Source organism: Tamandua tetradactyla, chromosome 12, assembly GCF_023851605.1.
Source record: "Tamandua tetradactyla isolate mTamTet1 chromosome 12, mTamTet1.pri, whole genome shotgun sequence".
In the NCBI taxonomy this organism is placed as follows: domain Eukaryota; kingdom Metazoa; phylum Chordata; class Mammalia; order Pilosa; family Myrmecophagidae; genus Tamandua; species Tamandua tetradactyla.
The window spans coordinates 57706344-57730153 of record NC_135338.1 but is presented as its reverse complement, the minus strand read 5'-3'; the positions used below and the strand labels follow the sequence as shown (position 1 = coordinate 57730153).

Below are 23810 nucleotides of genomic sequence, written 5' to 3'. Positions count from 1 at the left end.
TTTTATGTCTTCTATTGGTAGTGGTAACAAAATTAATGACTACTTGTTGAACTCTTTCAGTGTGCCAGGCACTTTACATGTGTTTCCTCTACCATTTGTAACTGTTCTATAAGCCAAGATCATTCTTCTATTTCACAAATGAGAAAATGGAGGCAAGGTCACACAGCTAGTAAATACAGAAGTGGAATCAGCTCTCTTGCCTCTTGCTGATGTTATCTCCTAAACTCTAGGCTTCAAACACTTCAGGTCCAAATCCAGTCCCATCTGGGTAGAGAGGCCTTAGGTGGCTCAAGGGATTAGCCTGAGAAGTGAACTCCCACAGGACAAGGGACTGGTAGTTTCTCACTAAACCTAGAAGGGAAAGCAGTGTCAAGGCCTAGCAGGCTAGAGAGGAAGTTCAGGGATCCACTAATCCAAAGGCAGTAGAAAGATCTATGGAAGTTGAGATTTGGGGCCAGGAACAATAAAGGCGCTGTTGAGTTTGATGAGAGATCCTGTTTATTGAGTGCTTCCTTTGTGTTAAGCTCTGAGCTAAGGGTTTACAGAGAGCAAGGAGGAATTCCATAAGGAGCAGTTTGCTTTCCTGGGTAGTTGCAGGGGTGAGCTGGTCAGTCGGAAAGCCAGCAGAGGCTGGGGGAAGAGCAGTGGGGCCAACGACACTTAAATGGAAAGGGAGAGGGCGTGGAAGGGATAGCCCAAGGCAACCTGCAGCCAACACAGATTTCTTTGAAGTGGCCTACTTCTATTTTTTTTAAAATATGTCAGCTTGGCATTTGACTTCATAATATATTATATGTTTCCTATAATAATAATAATGCCCCTCCCATCTCCAATCCTCAAGTACAACAACCCTCCAGAAAGAGAGCCTCACTTGTTCTGCCGCTTCCTGCACCCAGGCACAGGGTTATAATACTCCCTGCTGCTCCCCAGGCCCTACAATCCCATTAAGACCAGCACTGGGGTTTGCCAGAGGGAAGTGTCCCTGACACTGATCAGTGGCTCTTAACATTCAAATTATTCTTGAGTTATTTTCATACCTATATGTATCGGGTGGATTTCAAGTTCATCGAAATAGTTGAGGACAGTCTCGTCATCAGTGTTAATGTCCCGGAAGTTGTTCAGAGCCCGGAGGAACCGGTCCTGGCTGTAGTGGGTGCCCGCCACAAAGCTCTCTGGAAGATTCATCACCCGCTCCTTCAAAAACTCATCCGAGGCGTCAAGCGAATAAACAAACTCTGGAGAAAAGGAGAAGCTCCTGAATTGACACAATGACAGCAACGCTAGCTAAGCAGGTGCTGGTGAAGGGGCTACTGCTAATCACAATCATTGGTTACCTGCCAGGATTTGCCCCAAATGGCCTGTCAAATTGCCCTTCTTGGCGCCTCTCACTGGGAATAAATATAGGCAAAGCACAAGAATTTTCAGAGACTACACCACCATAAAGTCTATCCAAATTGGTGTTTTGTGTGATCTTTTCCCCTTTTTGTCTCTTTCTCCCTCCATCCCCGTTTTTCGGTTGTTGTTGTTGTTGTTTTTAGGTGCATGGTCTGGGAATCGAACCTGGGTCTCTCATGGAAGGTAAGTATTCTACCACTGAACCACCCATGCACGATGCTTCATTCCTTCCTTTTAATAAAAGCAGCAGGAAATATAAATGGCAAATCTCTACTAAACCTGTGATATCATCAGATTCCCAGTGAATCCTCAGCTTGCCTCTTTCAGCACAGTATCACAGGTTCCCAAAGAGACCCATGGCAATTGGTGAAATGATGGCTGGTTTGCCAAACTGATGAAAATGGAGTCTCCCCTTGGGTTTTAAACTTTCCCATAGATCTAGCTCTTTCACCACTCAGTGAGGAAACCTCTGCATCCAAACCACGAGGTCAGTGCCTGTCAAAAGTCTAACACACAGTAGTAAGGGTGACCATTTTACCCCATTTACAATTGTCCTTTAAACTATGAAAGCAACTGTTTCTTCAGCTTCTGATACAAGTTTGATGAATATTTATTGAGAAAATGAATGATGAAAGTGCAGCTCCGTGAAATAAACTTTCCAATGAGAGTATTTTCAAGATATTCTCAACAACGGAATCAGAGTACCAAAATTAGTGGTGAGGTGTACCATAAATAATTTGCTACCATTAAGAACTTACCAAACCACAAATGAAACCAGAAGGAAAGATAGAAGATAAAGATGATAAAGACTGAGATGGTACAACCTAGGAATGCCTAGAGTGTACAATGGTAGTGAGTAAATGTAAAAATTAAAAAATGTTTCTACATGAGAAAGAACAAAGGAAAGTCAATATTACAGGGTGTTGACAATAGATGGTAATTCTTAGTTTAAAACCTTAACTTATGTGTGGGACTAAAGAAAAAAATGTTTATTTGGTACAAAATTTATATTTTGACAAGTACATTTCCTAATATAACTTATACGGATGGTTTAATTCAACACCATAAGTACATGGAACCTTGAATAGGGCATGAGATTTTGTAGGCTCATCCAGAGTGATGCCCCAATAAATCCCAGTGTGATCTGAACAGTGAATAAAAAAGTATTTGCAAAGTCCCCTTGGGGGAATGACGAGAAAGGGGGAATGGTGAGAAAGGGAGAAAATTTAACTTCCCCATTTAGAGAATTCCTGATATTTTCACAAGCAGTGGGGACAACCAAATCAATAGGCTGAGCCTTCAGTCTTGGGGTTTGTCCATATGAAACTTATCCTTGCAATGGACAGACTAAGTCTACTTAAAATTAGGTCTAAGAGTCATCCCCAGAGAACCTCTTTCATTGCTCAGATGTGGCCTATCTCTCAGGCAACACGGCAAGCAGACTCACTGTCCTCCACCTCTCTATGAGGGACATGACTCCCTCCCTGGCAACAGGGGACAGAAATCCTAGAATGAGCTGGGACTCAGCATCAGTGGATTGAGAAAATCTTCTTGACCGAAAGGGAAAGAGAGAAATGAGACAACATAAAGTGTCAGTGGCTGAGAGATTTCAGAATTGAGAGGTTATCCTGGAGGTTATTCTTATGCACTTTATAGATATCCCCTTTTTAGTTTAAGGTGTATTAGAGAGGATAGAGGGAAGTGCTGGAAATGGTAGAGCTGTGTTCCAGTAGCCATGTTTCTTGAAGATCAATGTATAATGATATAGATTTTGCAATGTGACTATGTGATTGTGAAAACCTCGTGATGTTCTTTTTATCTATGATTTGACATACGAGTAAAAAATATGGATTCAAAATAAATAAATAATAGGGGGAACAAATGTTAAAATAAATGGAGTAGATTGAAATACTAGTGAACAATGAAAGGGAGTCGTAAGGGGTATAGAAAAAAAATAGGGGGAACAAAGGTTAAAATTATTGAGTAAATGGAAATACTAGTGGTCAATGAGAGAGAGGGATAAGGGGTATGTTATGTGTGAGTTTTTTCTTTTCATTTCTTTTTCCGAAGTGATGCAAATGTTCTAAAAAATGATCATGGTGATGAATATACTACTATATGATGATACTGTGAGCTATTGATTGTACACCATACATGGAATGTTTGTAGGTTAAGAACGTTCATGTTTATAGGTTGTTTTGATTTGTTAATACAAAATACAAAGAAAGAAAGAAAGAAAGAGAACCTGCCAAAGGGGTTAAGTGGGGTTCAAGTGGGGTTCAGTGGTAGAGTTCTCGTCTGCCATGTGGGAGACGGAGTTCGATTCTTGGTCCATGCACTTCCCAAAAAACAAACAAACAAAATCCAACAAATGGTACTGCTATAACTGTATACTCACATGGAAAAATAATGAAATGTAACCCAGCCACACAGCATACACATACACACACACACACACACACACACACACACACACAATGTGACCCCTGCCAAAGCTTGGGAATGATTTCTTTTGTATTTTCTAAAATGGCCTTGGTTCACCACAGAATGCCATTCTTACTGGTATTCCAGCAGGCTTTCTTGAACTGGAGATGGATGTAAGCGCACCAGGCAGAGCACAGACAAAAAATGATTAAGGACTGAGCTTGTGGAATAAGATCCTATAAATTTATAATCATCATCTTGTACTAAGACTATTCTGACCTGTTTTAGTTTTGCGCATTTTCAACAATTTGACTTTCATGAGTAGCTACATTTTGAAAAGGAAGGGAGATGGCTGGACCCCACAACATGGTGTAATACTTAATTCTAAATTATGTCAATAAATTCACTGGAAATTTAATCTGCTTCAGCTCCATAGTATCAGACATCTAGATAAAAACTTAATAGTTCTGTTAATAATCTCGGCATTTCAAAATATACTATGTTTTTTATCCCAAGAGCGATTGAGAAATGGAAGATTCCAGTTAATCAAATATTGTAGACAGTAAGTGACATGTTTGGGCTTCCGATTTTCAAAGAATTTTTAATATGATGAAATATACTTCCCACTAGAATGATACATATTTTTTTCCCAAATTCCACTGCCCATAAATACTTTTATTGGAACACAGTCAGACTCATTCATTTATGAGTGATACATACTTTTTAAAAGTCCTTTCTCTTTTATGATTCAGAGAGAACGTCCGGTTCTTGTAATATCTTGGAATAATGATTCAGAATATCCACTGTTCCTGTACTGGCTAACCATGGATAGAAAGTAACAGATTTCTGCTAGATAAGATTGTACAAACAAAGAAGTCATTGTATTTGGTTGTCTGGAGTCATGTGAAAATCCATTTTAATTAAGTTTTCCATGTTCATCAGGTAGCACAATTATAAATTTTTTCCTTTTACTAGGAGACCTGAAAAGAATCAAACTGAATATAGGCTAACAGCAGTGGTAAAACAAATGATTTCTTTTCCTTATTTTTTTTTTAATTAGAGAAGCTGTGGATTTGTGGTATAATTTCTAAAACGGCACTTTTTCTGCAATTGTTTCACCTCTAGGAGAAAGCTTCCTTTTCTTTGTTCCTTCTCCAGTAATCTCGATTTGTTCTGTTTGTTTCTGTTTTGCCTCTGTAGTTTTTTACAATTCTTTCTTTGTCTCTAGTTGTTTTTGTCTGGATGACAACTTCTGGGAGGTAGGTCACTCCTGGAAGGATTTTCCCAAGTCAGTATTTCCCATCCAAAACAGAGTCAAGGATCCATTCAGGGGGCACAGACTGGCTGCAAAGTGTCCTGGGGAGGGGATTAGGAAGGGTACCAGAAGCCTCTGATGGCTCCCCAAATCTGTGCTTTCCTGGCCTGCCCAGCAAATGCAGTCCTTCTTTTAATCATTCCCTGGAGCCCTGAGGAAGTGCTGCATCTTTAAATGTTCACCATCTCTGTCTCTGTCTGAGTTGGGGTTGAAACAATAGCTGCTACCGCCTTTGTCCAGGACAGACTGAAACCCTAATTCCAAGCTGGAACTCATCGATTGAAATTTGCTAATCAAGAGAAGTAATCAGTGATGTGCTGTGTCCCCAAACACCGGTTCTTGGGAAAGAGGATTTTTATGTCGCCTTCTGACGGTAGCAACTAGCTACTGACTGGCTCCTGAGGGAGCCACTACCAGGAGAGAGCAACCCACTATTCTTTACCATAGTTTGTCAGCCTCTTTCTCCTGCTCTTCCTTGGATGCTGTACAGTGTTCTTCTTGCCTCCAGAGCCCCAGAACAATAGTTTCAGAAGTTCCTACCTGTTTAATAGCTGTTGGTGGAAGAACTGAGTCCCAGAGCTCCCAACTCCTCACTGTCTTTCCTGGAAGTCCTTCCCAAATTCAATTCCACAATTTTTTTCTTTCTTCTTCTTTTTAATGTTTTTTTTTAATTGTGAAATATTACACACATACAAAAAAGCAATAAATTTCAAAGTACATTTTAGCAAGTAGTTATATAACAGATTTCAAAGTGTCGTATGGGTTACACTTCCACAATTTCAGGTTTTTCCTTCTAACTGCTCTAAGACACTGGAAACTTAAAGATATGAATAGAGTGATTCAGCAGTTATACTCATTCAATAAATCCTATTTTCTCTGTTATAACTCCTCCTCCTTTGATCCTTCTATCAATCTTTGGGGATTTTTGAGCCATGCCCATTCCAACTTCTTCATACTGAAAATGCATGTCCACAATATGGGATAGGGGCATGGAACTAGTTGATATTCTTGGAGAGGCTGTCCCCTCTGGATTTCAGGACTTATCTGGCATAGGAACCATCTGGAGGTTATAGGTTTCTGAAAAGTCAACTTAGTGTGTGAAACTTTTGTACAATCTCAGATAGAGAGCCCTAGGTGTTCTTTAGGGTTAAGAGGAATGATGTTGGTTAAAGTTTGGAATACCATGGTATTTAGCAACATCTAGCTGTGGCTTGCAGAAGAGTAGCTTCCAGAATAACTTCTTGACTCTATCTGAACTCTTTTAGCCACTGATTCCTTTTTTTTTTATTACATTTCTTTCCGTTCTTCTGGTCAGGAAGGCGTTGTTGATCCCAAAGTGCCAGGGCCAGGCTCATCTCTGGGAATCATGTTCCATGCTGCCAGGGAGATTTTCAGCCCTCAATACTATGATTTATTCTTTTTTTTTTAATGCAATTTTATTGAGATGTATTCACACACTATATAAACCATCTGAACTATACAATCAATGGCTCACAGTATCATCACATAGCTGTGCATTCATCACCATGATCAATTTTAGACCATTTTCACTACTTAATACCATGATTTTTAAATGACAGACAATACCACATCGAGTTGGATTATCATAGATTCGAATGTTTCATCACTCAAGTCAAGCATGAATGTTCTAAGTTCTTTCAGGGAGATAGGAAAAATAAAGACAACTTCTGAAAAAAAGTCATTTACTAGACTAGACTAACCATGCCAAATAGATTACATCTTAGACATGTTTGGACTGAGCTCAAGAAAGAGAGGGCAGCCCAGTGGACTGTGATTAAGAAACACTCCTCATTTTACCTTTGCGTTTCCATTTCCTTCTCTTGTGGATGGCTTCATTTATTCTGTCTTTTAGAGCCAGTGGGTAAGAAATGTTTGAATTTAAAGCCCTGCCACTTAACAGCAGGGCAGATATGGATAAGTCTCTGGGCTTTCGCTTCTGATCAGGTAAACGAAGGTGTAATTCCTGGCTCTTAGGGCTATGGAAAGGTTTGATGAGATCATATCCCTTTTGTCTGTTGAACTTCATCCAACTGTCTCAGCAAACCATGGGGTTTGCAATGAATGGTGGACAGTGTCTGGTTAGTTGGAATCCTCTGCTTTATATTCTGAACTTTTTCTTAAGGTGAATACTTAAATGAATTTGAAATTTGAGGCAATCATTCCTTTGGCATTTTGTGTGTCTGCCACAGGTTGCAGAGCCCACAGCCTAACAGAAAATAACCATCCTGGAGTAGGACTGCTATCTGATGTTCTCAGTGCTTCCAGAAGCTTAACCACAAGCTGTGCTGGACCAAGAAGAAGGGACAATTACAGCCACAAACTGATTCCCTTAGGACTTTTGCACAGTGAGCAGGCACTTCTTAGTTACAATCTTGTTCTTGTACTGAAAATCGCCATTTCTGTATTTACTACAGGATGAAAAATTATTCCCCATGATTAACCCTCATGCACACAGATTAAAAACAACAGCATCATTATCAGCAACAACAATATAACTTTTTAAAGTTCATGGCAAGTTCACAAGAAATGCCTGTTAGATACTTGGCAAATCCTATCGTGCAGAACAAGTTGTTTATGCTCTACTTTCAAAAGTACATTGTGAAACGTCCTGTAAATACATGGAATGGAAGTGCTACAATGTTAACAGTATCTGCCCAGTCTCAAATAGGGATTCCGAATGTTCCAGAGAAGATGGCCAAGATGGCATCACTGGCACTTAGAACAGAACAGGGAAGTTGCTATGGTTACTGGGTCCTGGATGGTCTCACAACTAGCTCACATGTTAAAGTAGCAACAGATTTGCTACTGTTTGCTTTGTTAAATGACAGAACTGTACAATGAGTGTTTGCAAACAGAGTTTCATACATTTGAGAACTTTAAAATCCCTGATATTTACTCCTAACCCATTCACTAGTTTGGAAGTTTGTGTCTGTATGTATCTATTTTTTTTATCGAAAAAAGAAAAATCTAGTTTATTAAACTCAAAAAGACTATTTTGGCAGAAAATAGATATTGAATAGAATTCCTTTGAATTTGATCTCAAATATTTTAAACTTACCAGGTATGATTAATTTATCAAACGGAAACATTTTGCCTCTGACTTCTTCTTCCTCCTCATCTTCTTCTTCTAATAAAAGAAAAACAAAATACACATCATCTTTATTAGCATTATTACCATGTATCTTAGGAAAAAATTAAAATATTTTAACTTGCAGTCACTAATAAAAATAGACCAGAACCACAAGTAGAAGACTTTTAGAAAAAGACTTTTACAAATAGCCTCTCTGATTTTTAAATTTTAATTGAATGACTATTTCCTTGAAGAATAAAGTTGCAACCTATCTGAATATAAATGCTCAATATAAAAGGAACACTCAAACTTACGACTGAACAGGTCTTTTGCTTGATCATAGGTCTTTGGGTATCCATCCAAAACGTAACCTTGATTCCTGCAAGGCATGGATTTTAGCTTTTCTTTCATAAATCTAATTATGTATTGATCTTCTAGTCTGCCTAATAAAGAGAAAAAATATTACTGTGCAATCACATTCTACAGAGAGGTTATATTTTAAAGTCATCTTGAACATTGTTGGGTAATTAAATTTTCTATTGAAAACCCCTTATTTTTGCCCTTAAAATAAAAATGTGATTTTGTATTTTGAACACATCATGTTAATTCTAATACACAATAAAGTAGGAGAACCTAATTGTTTGACTACAAGAAAGAACAGAAGCAAATATTGATGTCTATACTTTCAAACTGTTCTGTTATCATAACTTTTGGGTGAAAATGAATGAAGAGTAAATGGAGAAATCCAGAATGCTCCCCCTTAATTGTAGGGTTCCCTCAAATCTGTTTCGATATTATGCTGCTACACTCTTAACACATTATAATCAGTGCTTCCATTGTGAGAATTGAGATAATATTCACATAGGTTGCTAGCACAGGATTTGTTAGTAGTAGACGCTCAATAAATATTTGCTGACTGAATAAAAGTCAAGCTTTTTCTGACCTTCAAAGACATCCTCCCCATGCACCCTCCTTCCTACCTTTTCTAGTTGGCATATTCCCTATAGTGGCCACTCCCTCCCCCCCTCGCCCAGCTCCATCTCAAGCCCCTGGCATTGTGTTCCTGGACTTGCTTGGGGATATGGAGGAGGAAAGAGCTCCTTCTAAAATTGGCACAGTAGTTAAATGAGAACACCATGCAACTCCACCACAGTGTTCAGTTATCATTCCATTGTAAGTATTGACCAACTGTCATTTTTAAGGCACAGCCCTGTCCTGACATTGTTTAATGTACACATTACAGTAAAATAAAGTTTGGTTAGTTGAGAAATTGATCTCTGAAGTCATTTCCAGGCTTGTACTATACTTTTAGTTTCTTTATCAGTGGGTCAATAATGTAAAATAGTTTTTGGTCATACCATCCTCTTTTCATCACCCTGTTAATGACAGCAATATGATCTAATTAAAACCCCTTTCTACTATCTTTCTTTGTCACATGAATAATTAGAAAAGAATTGTGTCTTTCAGAAATTGAAGTATTACAGCAAAAACAAAAACTAACCAAAGGTGTTATTTATCGTTATGAAATTTCTGGGAATGATTTTATATTACTTACCAGTAAGATTCACAGCAGTGCAAAGAAATAAAGCCAAACAAAAACATGCCAAGGGATTCACCAATATTCAAAGACTAGTTTTATTTCAGCAGTCTATTTTCATTTTTTAAAGGCTTCATTGTCAGGGAAATGTGTGTACTCAAAAATCTAGCTGTGGTCCCTGTAAGGCATCCCTCGGTCTATTTCAGGCCCTGAGCTTCACCATTCATTTCTGTTTCATTCAGGATGTGAGTGTTCAGAAAGCAAGAAGGGGGCAGCTAGCAACAGCTTATGATAGTTATGGAATGTCGTAGAGGCATTGCGCAGGACACAAAGGGCCAAACCCATGTGACTTTCCTTAGAGAACTGTGAACTCTTAGAAATACACCCACGACCTTGGGCCAGCACTGAGTTCCGTGGTAGGGGGCTGCCACTTCTGCTTTGAAATGAACAAGCACAGCCTTCCCGGATGGCTTTTAAAATGCTCACACTGCTTTTTAAGAAGCTCTAAATACTATTAAGTCTCTCTTTTAAGTTCCAATAATATTAAAGGTGCTAATATTAACCTATGTTGATCATTATTAAAACATAGTTGACAAATAGAGAGCTGTAAACCAAGATTTTAGTAAGAATCCTTGCATGGTTATATACACTGTGAAAATGACACATTTACAGAATTTCTCTCCCTCCCCCAACTTTTGATTTTCAAACTTTTAATATGGAAAGAGTAGTCTAATGACTACCCAGAATCCTACCATGTGGGTTCAAAAATTCTACAGCACTTTTGAAATATATAAAGTGAGCAAAAAGATCTATAATTAGTGCCTTCTAGCATTTTACAGAGAAGTTCTTATTCTGGCTGCTCTCTCAGGGGCCAGTGCGGGTGGAATTATGATGTGGGACAGGGAGCTGTCTCACTGTGGGATTATAAAACCTGTTTCACTGGAATCATTGGAATCACAGGTCATGTGAGGGAAAAGTGAGCTAGCCTCTGTGTCCTCAGACTCTGGGGTTTCTGTGTATGCTCACGCGGTAGGTTCAAAGGTTTTGTTTGCTCAAACATAATAAAGGCCCATGTTCTGGGTTTCAGGTAAATATGGCTAGGAAGCCTTTGGGGGACAAATCTGAGGATGAAAAGATATTATCCCAACATTAAAGAGAATTATATGAACTTTCCCAGTCTTGTAGGAAGTGGGTGAGTAGACTGGAAGAGGAGTGGGAAGGGTCAGTTGTGGTTCCAAAGACTACCTTTGAGAAATAAAACCTAGTGGGCCCTCCACAACCAAAACCATTCCAGCCATTCCTAAAGAAAACCTAGGGTGATATATAATATTCTACAAAGGTTCCATGCACTAGGATAACTTTCCAGAAACCTACAACCTCCAGATGGGTTCCTGGATCACATAAATCCTGAAACCCAGAGGGCCCAGCCTCTCCAGAATATCAACTAGTTCATGCCCCTATTCCATATTACTGACATGAAAAAGTTAAAATGGGCATAGTGAGAGAATGATCAAAGGTGATGACAGAGTTATGCAGGGGTAGTGTTTAACAAATGAGTATGAGTGCTGAATCATTATATTGATATTTTTTAGTCTCCATTATCTTAGAGCAGCTAGAAGTAAAAACCTAACATTGTGGCATTGTAACCTATCCCAAACTCTGAAATCTGTTCTGCAACTAATTGTTGTGACGTGCTTTGAAATTTATTGCTTTTTTGTATATATATATATATATATATTACTTTTCACAAAAAAAGAAAAAAAAGTTCATGGTGATGATAAAAAAAAAGAAGTATTCCTTCTAGTCTCCAGTGTTTTGGAGCAGCTAGAAGGAAAAATCTCAGATGATGGAATGGTAGCCCATGACAAACTCGGATCTGTTCTGTAACCACTTGTTGAAGAATGCTTTGAACATTATTGCTTTTTTTCTTTCTTTGCATTGTATATATGTTATACAAAAAAGAAATACTTAAAAAAATATCTAATGGGCCCAACATGGATGCGCAAAACCAAAAACCAAGCTCGTATCTATTTCCTGTAAATGCCCTACTGGGCCAAAAAAAAAAAAAATACAAATTTAAAAACAGCCCATCAGTTGTCAGCAGCTAACTTACTCATTCCTAAGCAACCACCTGCTCCCCAGTTTGTGAGACCACACCCCCACCCCAGTAAAATAGAAACTTAATGCCAGCGAATCAGAACATTTTTTCACTTGCTTCTGCAATTGCCCTATATGAGTTTCTCCTTTCCACACCCTGGGTGAAGCGCTCTTCTGCTTTCTGAATGGGATGCTGCCCGATTCATGAATCATTCAAGAAAGCTTTGAGATCCTAAAGTGCATGAGAAGTTTTTCTTTTATCAACTTCCCCCCAGAGACAACTTCCTTTGCTTCCTCCCACCCTGACCCAGCCCCACCTAGTCCCCCTTTTACATCTTTCTTGACAGGGGCTGCCAAACCAGTTTGCCCTCCCTTGTTCCTGGGGGAAGAACAGTCTCCTGCCAAGAACAGGCCCTTCTTAAGTTGAAGAATTCACTCACTGTTCTCAGCTCGGCACAGACTCCACTATTACTCTTGTTCTAGTTGGTCACCTCCCTTGGCATGAAAAGAGCTCAGATAGTGCCTTATGCTATCCTGTCACGCTAACCCCTTGGACAGGAATTTTGGCTCTCTGAACAGATCAATTATATAAGTCTCTGTCAAGAACTTTATGGCTTTAAACAGTGTTGAGGGTTTAGGCCTGTCAGCCTGAATACTAGATGTTCTTGCCTCTTCTCCAGGGGGCAGCATGGCTCATTGCACTGATGATGGCTCACAGCTTAGATTTAGGTGTGTGTACACAGCCCCATGTACACCTGCGGATTCCTAGGACTCCCAGCCCCCCATCCCTCAATGTGACCTTGCTAGATTTCCTTCCACAGGTGTCCTCATAAAGCAATATCTTATCTTGGAGACAGGACTCTGTCAGAACACTCCAAAACTAGAATAGTAATTTCCAAATGCCTTCAGGGTCAAGCCAAGGCAGAGTTATTTCTCAAAGTAATAATCTGCGTTTTCTGTGTATCACCCTTTCTCTCTGGGATCTCAAATTCCATTTCCATCTGGTCCAGCCCACACCAAAGCATAGATGAAGACTCAAATAATCAGGGGTTTAAGGGGAAACTCAGGCGTTGGCATACTGAATCATTTTCTCTACCCCCAAAGACTAGATGGGACTGGTTTAGGGAAGAGGGATATGTGAGAAAAGGTACCCTGGGCTTCAGAGAAAGGCATGGAGAGAACTGTGCATCCTTGAAGTGGGGGGCTAGGGGAGAAACAAACCTAAGTAGTAAGGACCAGGAACCAGAGTGGACCTTCCTCAAGCTGGCCACTGCCAAACAGTCCTGTACAACTGGAATCCTCAAGCAGCAATGCAGGTGATGCTGACACCTTGTAGGGAATGAGGATAGGAATGGAAAACTGTACTTCCAACCAACATGGAGATGAGCCACTAGGAAATGGACCACCTGGAGGGGCAAAAGAGTGGATTGTGAGATGAGCAGAGATGGAGAGGGCAGACAAAAGCTTTGCCTCCATGGAAGTGCAGTTGGGAAGATGCATCAGTTTGGAACTGCATAAACCCAAAGAAAGCATGTTATTGAAGTTAATCCAGTTCCATGGGTGCGAATCCATTGTAAGTAGGACCTATTGATGAGGTTGCTCCAGATGAGGCATGACCCACCTTAACTAAGATTGGGTCTTTATCCTATTATTGGAGTCCTTTATAAGACAGTGAAATTCAGACAAAGAAAGAAAACGATGGAATCAAGAAGCTGAAAACAACAAAATCTGAAAGAAAAGGGAAGTGCCAGTAGACACAGCCATGTGCTTGACATTGGCAGCAGGAAAGCATCGCCCTGATGATTTGGACATTCTCTCGGCCTCAAACTGTAAGTTAATAAATTTGCATTGTTTAAGCCAACCCATTTCATGGTATGTGCTTTGAATAGTCTAGAAACTAAAATAGGAGGTCCCTAATGGGAGAACCTGTGAAAGACTCACAGAAGCACATTAGGGAGAGACAGTAAGTGTGCTGTCTGCCACTCAACACCAGCTTACACTGAGTCTTAACATAATGTTGGTCCTTCTCCCTTAATTCCCACTTGTCCTCAGCCCAACCTTGAAGGGTCAGAAACAGCCACCAGTAAGATGGGAGTACTAAGTAAAAGAAAGAAGAAGGAAGCCAAACATGCTTGAGAGGATGGCAAGGGGGAAAAAGCTTTCTATTGGATAAGAGTTCAAAGTATTGTTTATAAATTGGACTGGACTATAAATGATATCTGTATGGCTAGTATGATGCAGGATCTCGACTGGCTAAATATAAAAATGACATGTTTTCATCTTTCTAATAACTTCTACTGACTGTGCTTTCCTACTGGGTAGTGAGCTCCCTGAAAGATATCTTAGTTCAAAATGCAGTATGTGTCATTTAATTTGAATGGCCTTCTTAAACAATGAATGAACATGGACAACTTTGTACAGAGAGTCAATAATAGAAGAGTACAGGAGGAAAACTACCATTGCATGCTAAGGCCTATTGTTAACAGGAAGACATCAACAGAACCACAGCAATACCAGGGGTAAATAATGGAGGTGTGGACAGAGTTAAGGGGAGGTTTAGATTTTCTATTCGGTGAAGGTCTGTTTGTTATTTTCCTCTTTGGAGCAATGAGAGTTGTCTAAAATTGAGTGTTGAAGATTGTACAACTAAGTGAGGATACTGTGAGACATGGATTATTTATTTGGGACATTATCCATGATGCCCAATAGATGGAGGTGGCTGAAGGGTACATTGATTGGGAAGCAGAAGGGTGAACTGTGGTATATACATACGATGGAATATTGCACGGCTACAGAAAATAATGAAGTCGTGAGACATGCAACGAGATGAATGAGCCTTTGGGACATTATGTTATGCAAAATAAGCCAGAAACAAAAGAACAAACATTGTATTGGTCGCTTTTAGAAAATACTTATAAGAAAATTGGGGCTTAGATTGTAAGCTCTTATTGCAGTCACATTTAGTTCAGAGTTGTGTTATTTCTAGATTCTGAGATGCTGTGCTATATGTGCATAACCTGGTATTTCCCTGGAACTTTGGGTACCTGTGTGATGCCTAAGACTCAGCTGGAGTTCTGAAGCTCTGAAAGTCAAGCATTGCTGTATACAACAACTGCTAAAGAAACTGAAAAAGAGATCAGATCTCAATTAGAGATAAGAATGAAGCTGCTCTGGTTGGGACTAGTAAATCAGAGTACAGGGTGAAAGATAATATTGTTTGTATTTTAGAGCTTACCCACTTGTATGAGACCAAAGAAAGAGAGATTTATTTTGTTCAAAACCTAAATGTTCTTGTTTTGAAATCTAACACAATCTAACTCAATCTGCCTGAATAGCTCATTTAAACAACCCAGACACATGGAGCCTAGAATGAGAATGATGGCTTGTCATTCTATACAGCTTAATGTAATACACAGATACATCCCAGAATATGTTGGGTAGATAATTAAAAAGTACTAGCAAAGTCCATTGAGGGACTGGAGGAAAAAAATGGAACTATTGAAATTTCCCACCTGGGAAGCCCCTGGTACTCTCTCAAACATTAGGGACTCCCAAGTTAATAGGCCAAGCCCTAGATCTTGGGGTTTGCTCTTATGAAACTTAGTTCTGTAGCAGAGAAGCTAAGCTTACCTATAATTATGCCTAAGAGTTACTTCCAGAGACCCTCTTTTATTGCTCAGATGTGGCCATTTTCTCTATCTCTAAACCCATCTCTGCAAGGAAAATCATAACTTTCCCCACTACATGGGACATGACATCCATGGGTGAAGATCTCCCTGGCAATGTGGGACATGACTTCCAGATATGAGTCTGGCTCTGGCATCGTGGAATGGATAATGCCTTCCTGATCAAAAGGGGGAAAAGAAATGTAACAAAATAAGGTATCAGTACCTAAGAGAATTCACATAGAGTTGAGAAGCTATTCTGGAGGCTACTCTTATGTAAGCTTCAGCTAGACATTTTTAATTGCCATGGTTTGCTGACCCCCAACCAACATAATTCCTGTTAACCTTAAAGATCACCTACGACTCTATATGAGATTCCACAAAAGTTGCACCACTAAGTTTACTTTCTAGAAACCTATGATCTCCAGATTGTTCCTAGGTCAGTAAGTCCTAAAACCCAGAGGGGACAGCTTCTCCAAGAAGATCAACTAGTTCTATCCTCTTATCCCATGTTGTTGACACCCCTTGGCCATCACCCAAACATTCCTAAAGATTGGGAGAAGGATCAAAGGAGAAGATGGCATCATAACAGAGAAGACAGAATACCAGAATCATTATATTGCTATTTCTTTTAGTCTCCAGTGTCTTGATGGAGTTAGAAGGAAAATCTGAAATTGTAGAACTGCAACCCATATCAAACTTTGAAATCTGTTCTATAACTATTTGTTAAAATGTTCTTTGAAATTTATTGCTTTTTTGTATTATATGTTATATTTTACAATAAAGATGTTAAAAAAAAAAAAGAATGAATGAACAAAGGAGCCACTCATTTACTATCTAAGAGTTTCAAGAGGACCAGCCTGAAATTTCATCCAAGGGTGGGGAAAGATTCAATCCAGAGTTCGAGTTTAAAGTTATACCTTACTGTGATTAGTTTGCTCAACAAACTGGTTTCAATTACCAAGTAAGTAAGAATATTTTTTCACTTATTTGTATTTCTTCCTCCATGAATTATTGGTCCATGTTATTCTTCCATTCTTCTAATAAGTATTTAATGATTTTCTCATTAATTTGCCTGATATCAATGAGCATTTATATAGTAAGGATATTCACTCTTTGTAATATTGGTGGATAATATTCCTTTCTGGTTTGTCCTTTGCTTTTAAATTAAGGATTTTGATGCTTATAAAATATTTATGAATACAAATTTCATTTTTTTAACTTTAGAAAGTCTTTCCAGTCCAAAGACCTGATCGTCATCAAAATATTAATAATGATTTTCTTTGGTGGATAGAATTATGAATGAGATTTGTTTTTTATCATTATACTTTCTGTGCTCTTTTTAAAATAGCAAGCAGGCAGCCCTTTCATAACTGGAAAAAATAGCCACTGTTAACAAGTCTAGGGCAGCACTGTGCTGTGCACACATCACCTGCATTCTGCCGTGCACGCATCACCTGCATTCTGCTGTGCACGCCTTACCTGCATTCTGCTCCATGCTTTCCTTGATGCCATCCAGGAGCTCCTGAGCATCTTCCACGTTCTCTTCTTCTTCCTCCTCTTCACCCTCCTCTTCTTCTCCTATATCCTTCGGGGTGACAATTGCCTCCTGCACCACAGAACATTCAAATAGGCTGATGCCTACATTGGTATGCTACTCACACACCACCTGGGATGGGGTGCTAATAAAAGGAGCTGGGCACCCACATAGGGAAAGGTACCCAATGTCAGTCATCACATAAGGATTTTTAGGAGGCCTGTGTCTACAAAGATGGACGAAGAGTCTCAAGACTTTTCTGAGTCTCTTTTAGGAGAATGATACATGTCTGTGCCAATGACAGAACTGATTAAGAGTTAACAATTTTTCAGATATAAGACTGCAACCTACCTGAAGGAATCACATTTTGTAGAGATCAAGGCTTTTAATCATCATTTATGAAAGTGTACCTTATTAGCTACAATTTGTACCAAAAGGATAACAAATTTAATAAACATACTGATAATACCTTGAGAAACATATTTTAAGAATAAAAAATCCTAAAACTATTCCAGTCAAGAAGAGAATACAAGATATAATTTGAGCAATAGCTAGAAACAGACTAAATATCAAGGACAACCCATGAAAGATGTTTCCCTCTCACAGAGGAAAGCTCTGTGGGATTCTATGCTTTCACAACTGGGACCAACAACAAAATCCAATTAAGACAGCAAATCTCTTAGCAGACTGACATGTAAAATTAGTGGCTTCTTATGACAAAACTAAGAAAAGCAATTTTTAAGAAATCAAAATGACAAAGAAAGTGGTCACAAGTGTTACCAGCTTTGTAATGGCTTCAGAAATGACGTCCTTTATTGTAATGTGATGCAGTTTGTAGTACTTGCACAGTTCCTCAGCAACACTGGATTTTCCCACAGCAGGAGGACCAAGAATACAAATCTTGATTGGCTGAAAAGGAGGATAATGAACGTATATAGTGAGCTCTAGGCAATCTATAATGAGACAGAGTGTTTTTGTTTCAAAGATGTGCCTTTTTTAGTTTCCAGGGTCTCAGGCTCCCTGTCATTGGTCCTTCCAGGCTCGAGTGTAGAGTCACTTCCTTCTCTGCCTGCCATCTTGGTCACCGTCACATCATCCCAAAAGTGTTTGCTCTCTAATCACTTAGAGAGCATTCATGTTCATTCACTCACCAGAGATCTAATAAGCATCTACTATGTGTGCTAACCTGGGCACAAAGTACACAGCACGCAATGAGATGTACACAGGAACACCTCAAAAGGACTTAAGAACAGAGTACTCAGGCAGTCCACGCTACTAAGTTCATGCTTATTGTGCTACCCTCACAAAGAGAAGCAAGAAACAGAAGAATTTCTGGTCCAGTGTAAAAGAGGCCAAAAACCCGTTATCTCATAAATACTGTTTCTGTACTGAACTTGGTCATTATGCTTTTCTTTTACACATAATTAATTTATTCTGATTTAAAAAAATACACTCATTAATAAAAAACATTTCTCTTGTTGCAAAACTTGCTTGAACATTAAAGAAGACATGCAGCATGCGTAATCATTGAGTTATTGTTTATTTGTAATAGAAATCAAAATATCAGTGACAAATAGTCATTTATTTAAAAATAGTCCAAAGAGTTGCAATACTGAGAGCCAGATTTTGCAAGGCAAATTAATAAAAAAACAATGCTGATGAAAAGAATTTCCACTGGCAGAGTGTTCATATGCTTAAAGATGACATAATTCCAGCCATTATGCTGGTTATCATTTTTATTATTATCATTTTACAGACAAGGAAACCAAGACTGTGATGGAAATAGCCAGAAACACTGGAGCAGTGAAAATGGACTCTCTCTGGTTTTGCAGCCGACACTTTCAGGACAATGGTGATGACCATGGTGGTGGGCAGTGCAGGGGCAGGTATCAGCGAAAGCAACTCTGGAGGTTAGGCTGGCCACCTGGTGGGCACTCTGGAGCTTGGTATATCCACAGTGGCCTGAGGTTCAGCTGTCAGCTGGGCAGGTTCACATACCTCATTTTTTTTTCACAAACCAAAGATGGATCTCTCTCCTGGGGCAAGATTATCCTGGGGCTTCCCTAGGATAAATCTAAAAATCTGAACAAGTGCTGCATGTGCCTAACTAAGTTCAGAGAGGTAGGTGTGGAGTGCGAAGTGTTGGGACTCACCAGTTAGGCCATTCTAGCTAGGCTTGCATTCTAGCTTGTTTGCATCCCTGTCTAGCTGTGTGATTGTAAATAAGCTGCTTCATCTCTCTTAGCCTTAGTTTCCTCATCTGTAATGTGGAGATAAGTATACCTACCTTGAGAAGTTGTGATTAAAATGACCAGCAAATCTTCTGGCCTATAGTGAGAGGTCAAGTCAGTAATCAGATTGTCTTTCCACCATTCACCTGCCCTCCCTCATTTGCATATCCAGGGCTGAAAACCAACAGGCCAGTAAGGCACACAATATTTTCCTTATATAGACAAATAAATGACAATCAGTCTTGAGCTTACTGTCAAGTTCAGTTTGTGTCAATCGTAACAGTTATTAATGTTAACTTTAAATATTGTTAATATTCAGTAAATAAGTATTAATATACATGTAGATTATTAGAACTGGATGAATCTGCCTAATTTGAATAAGAACTTGAAATTTGGATGTTTGAAAGAAATATTTTTCATTGGTATAACTAGACTAAAGATTCATTTACTTTGCTTACATCAGAAATTTAAAACCAGAAATAGTTATAGTTACCATTAATCCTCTGGCTTGTTTATACTCTTTGAGGATATTGCTGATATTTTCCACAAATCCTGCTTGGGCAACCCATCGAATGTTTAAGTTCTCCTTCACAAAGAGGGCTTCCATTCTCAAGTTGACCAATAAATGGTCTAGACACTCTTGCTAAGAGATAATGGAAAATTAGAGATTTGTCTTTTTGTTTTTCATTTTGACAGTTATAATACACCAATATCACTAGTTATTTTAAAGATAGTGTACATGCAGTAAACATGAAAGTCAATGAATACAGCAACAGGTATTTGCAGAACATGTAATGAGATACTATGATATTTTAAACTCTCCCCATATCTACTCTGTTTTTACAGGCAGAATTCACAGCTGTTTGCAGGCAGAAAATCAAATCAAGAAGTAGAAAGACATTGGGAGCAGAGTTTTTTTCTAAATTTTAAATAAAATCTAATTTTTTATTCACATGTTGCATTGTTCAAACTCCAAAAAAACAAAAAGCATAGAGGAAAAACCTCCCTTTGACCTTTTACCACCACCTACTCAACTCTGCTTCTGAGAGGCAACCGATGATATAAATCTTTTCAGAAACATTCTCAAGTTCAGTTTTTAGATGTAATTTATCCCTAAAAAGAATTCTATCCTAAAACAAGCTTTAAAAGCACATTATCCAATTTAATAAGCCAAGCTCTTGATCTTGAGGTTCTTCCTTAGGAAACGTATTCCTTCAATGGCAGAGCTGGGCCTGCTGATAAATATGCCTAAGAGTCACTCTCAGAGAGCCTCTTTTATGGCTCAGATGTGACTTCTCTCTTAAAACTAACTCTGCAAATAAACTCACTTCCCTCCCCCATGTGTGGGACATGACTCCCAGGGGTATAGGTCTCCCTGGTAACATGGAACATGACTCCAGGGATGAGCCTGGCCTTGGCATTGTGGGATTGAGAATGCCTTCTTGACCAAAAGGGAGAAAAGAAATGGAACAAAATAAAGTTTCAGTGGCTAGGAGATTTCAAAAAGAATCAAGAAGTCATTCCAGAGGTTATTCTTATGCAAGCTTTAGCCAGATGTTGCAAACTACCACAGAATGCCAAGTCCCAACCAACAGTATTCCTGAAAACCTTAAGGAGTGTCCTGGACCTTATGTCTATAAGTTTTACTTAGTAAGTATACTTTTTCAGAAGCCTAAGGCCTTCAGATTGTTCCTATGCCAGATAAGACCTGAAACCCAGAGGTTCCTTCTCTACAAGAATATCAATCAGTTTCATTCCTCTACCCTAAAAGGTCAGCACCCCTTTACAACACGAAGAAGTTAAAATGGTCTTGCCCAGATATCCCTGAAGATTGAGAGAATGATCAAATGAGAGGGAGGAGATGAAATTGAGGAATAAGGATTTAACAAATGACTGTGACTACTGACTCATTATATAGTTACTTCTTTTTAATATCTGGTGTTTTAGAATGGCCAGAATACCTGAAGTTGTTTAACTGTGATCCAGTAGCCTTGATCTTTGATAATGATTGTATAACTATATAGTAAAAAAAAACCAACAAAGTCACTTGCTCATGCTTGTACGAATCTACTTCTGGATGGTTTGGTCTATCCTGTACATATATATACACACACACACACACACACACACACACACACACCTTTGTCAGTACTACACTAAGTGAACTTACCTTTATTGTAAGTCTTAAAATTGAGTAGTGTACAATAATAGTGGTCAATAAGGAGGGGGGCACTAAGGCACTAAAGGGTATGGGGTATTTTGGGTTTTCTTTTCTTTTTTTTTTTTCTGGAGTAATGAAAATGTTCTAAAAATGATCCAGGTGATGAATATACAACTATATGATGATAATGTGAACCACTGATTGTATACTTTGGAAAGATTTTATGGTGTGTAAATATATCTCAATAAAATTACATGAAAAATAGCATGATGCAGTGGAGAATTCTGATCAACCAAGATGGTGGTGAAAGACACTCCAGGTTGCATTCCCTCCCCAAATCTTTGAAAACTAGTAAAAACTGACAAACTCATCTTCCTCAAAACTCCTGAAAACAGTTAAAGGGTTGCAGAAACTGGATCAGTATGAAATCAAGAAAATTCAGCTTTAAAAATGATAGGAGAAGCTCCTGGTTCCCTTGCGAGTTTCATCTGCAAAACCTCCCCAGTACAGTGTGAGCCGGCCTGTACTCCCATTGTGGGTCCCTGGCCTTGTTCCAGAAGAAGCAGAGTAACCACTAGGTGCATACTGGGGTGCCTGTAGGCGGATGCCAATCTATTAGGTGTCAGCCTAAAATACTGTACTGGGGCACTCGCCTCTTGCTTGCCCTCCCCATAATGCATCCAGCAAGCAGAAGCAGCTTACAGACAGCTACAGCAGGGGAAGAAACAATTAAGTCAAAGGAGACTGGGGCAAAGAGTTACCAGATTTATCATAAACAATAGAGAACTTGAGGTGTGGGCCAGTGGGGGTGGGGGGCTGTCCATTTCACAGGGAATGAGGAACACTTAGATTCCTGTGAACATGGAATTCTTAAAGTCCTCAAAAAGCACAAGCTCAGAACAAGTAGCAAATATAGGAGAGGACCTTGCACTTCATTTTGTCATGGGCTGATCTTCTTAATAGGAGGGCTAAATTCTGAAGGAGAGCACCAGCAAAGGCAGAGCCAATCTGCAAAGAATGTGGAAAGTGTTTATTGTATTAGTTTGTTGTTTTTGTTAACTCATGACAGTCAAGGAAATCTCTGTCATTTCACCAGATAGAGATAAACTTAAGAAACAGCTCAAGAACTAAATCCCAGAGTTAACACATTAAGGTGTACAGTGTGTGACAAAAGATTACAATATAAATGTATTAGTTAGGGCTCTCTAGAGAAACAGAAACAATAGGAAACACTCGCAAATATAAAATTTATAAAAGTGTCTCATGTAACCGTGGGAATGCAGAGTCCAAAATCCAAAGGGCAGGTTGTGAAGCTAATGATTCTGATGGAGGGTCTGGATGAACTCTATAGGAGAGGCTTGCGGGCTGAAGCAAGAAGAGAGCCTCTTCTGAATCCTCCTTAAAAGGCTTCCAGTGATTAGATTAAGCATCACTCATTGCAGAAGACACTCCCCTTGGCTGATTACAAATGGAATCAGTTGTGAATGCAGCTGACGTGATCATGATTTAATTCTATGAAATGTCCATCACAACAGACAGGACAACATTTGCCCAACCAGAAAAACAGGTACCACCACTTGGCCACGTTGACACATGAACCTGATCATGACAACAAAAAAACAGGAAGGGATGGCCCATCCAATGGAACAAGATAAAGATTCACTCAGTGTCAATGAAGAAAACCAAACTTTGGACATACCAGACAAAGACTATTAAAAAATGATTTATATAGAATTCTTGTCTGCCATGTGGAACACCTGGGTTTGATTCCCAGTCTATGCACCCCCCCAAAAAACAAACAAACAAGCAAAACAAACAAACAAAATTCAACAAATGCTGCTGCAATAACAGGATACTCACATGGAAAAATAATGAAATGTGACACCACAATACAGCATACAAAAAAAAAAAAAGATTTACAATATTCTCAAGAAAATAAAGGAAAACACAGAGAGAAAAAACTAAAGGATATCAAGTAAGTGATGAATAAACAATGCAAAAATCTCAATAAAGAGATAGAAATTCTAAAACAGAACCAAATAGATATACTGGCATTGATGACATGACAACTGAAAATTCTCAAGAGGATTTCAACAGCAGATTGGAGCTCACAGAAGAAAGCATCAGTAACTCAAAGATAAGATGACTTAAATGATTCAGGCTGAGGAGAATAAAGAAAAAACAATGAAAAAAGTAAACAGAGTCTAAGAGATCAGTGACAGACCAACAAGCATGACAATATACATATTATGGGAGTCCAAGAAGGAGAAAAAAGAGAGACAGGGGCAGAAGGAATATTCAAAGAAATAATGGCAGAAAACTTCCTAAATTTAATGAAATACATGAATATGTACATT

General features: G+C 38.9%; 1 protein-coding gene across 1 annotated transcript in view; it reads right to left on the bottom strand.

The window, feature by feature from the left end:
• Positions 1–23810, bottom strand: part of AK7 (adenylate kinase 7) — a 119853-nt gene that overhangs the window by 5693 nt on the left and 90350 nt on the right. The window contains exons 10-15 of the mRNA XM_077123483.1: positions 19786–19935; positions 17842–17970; positions 17007–17133; positions 8540–8668; positions 8214–8282; positions 1038–1235 (exon numbers count right to left, since the gene is read on the bottom strand). Of these exons, the coding sequence (XP_076979598.1) occupies positions 1038–1235; positions 8214–8282; positions 8540–8668; positions 17007–17133; positions 17842–17970; positions 19786–19935 (802 nt within the window). The remainder of the gene's footprint in view (positions 1–1037; positions 1236–8213; positions 8283–8539; positions 8669–17006; positions 17134–17841; positions 17971–19785; positions 19936–23810) is intronic.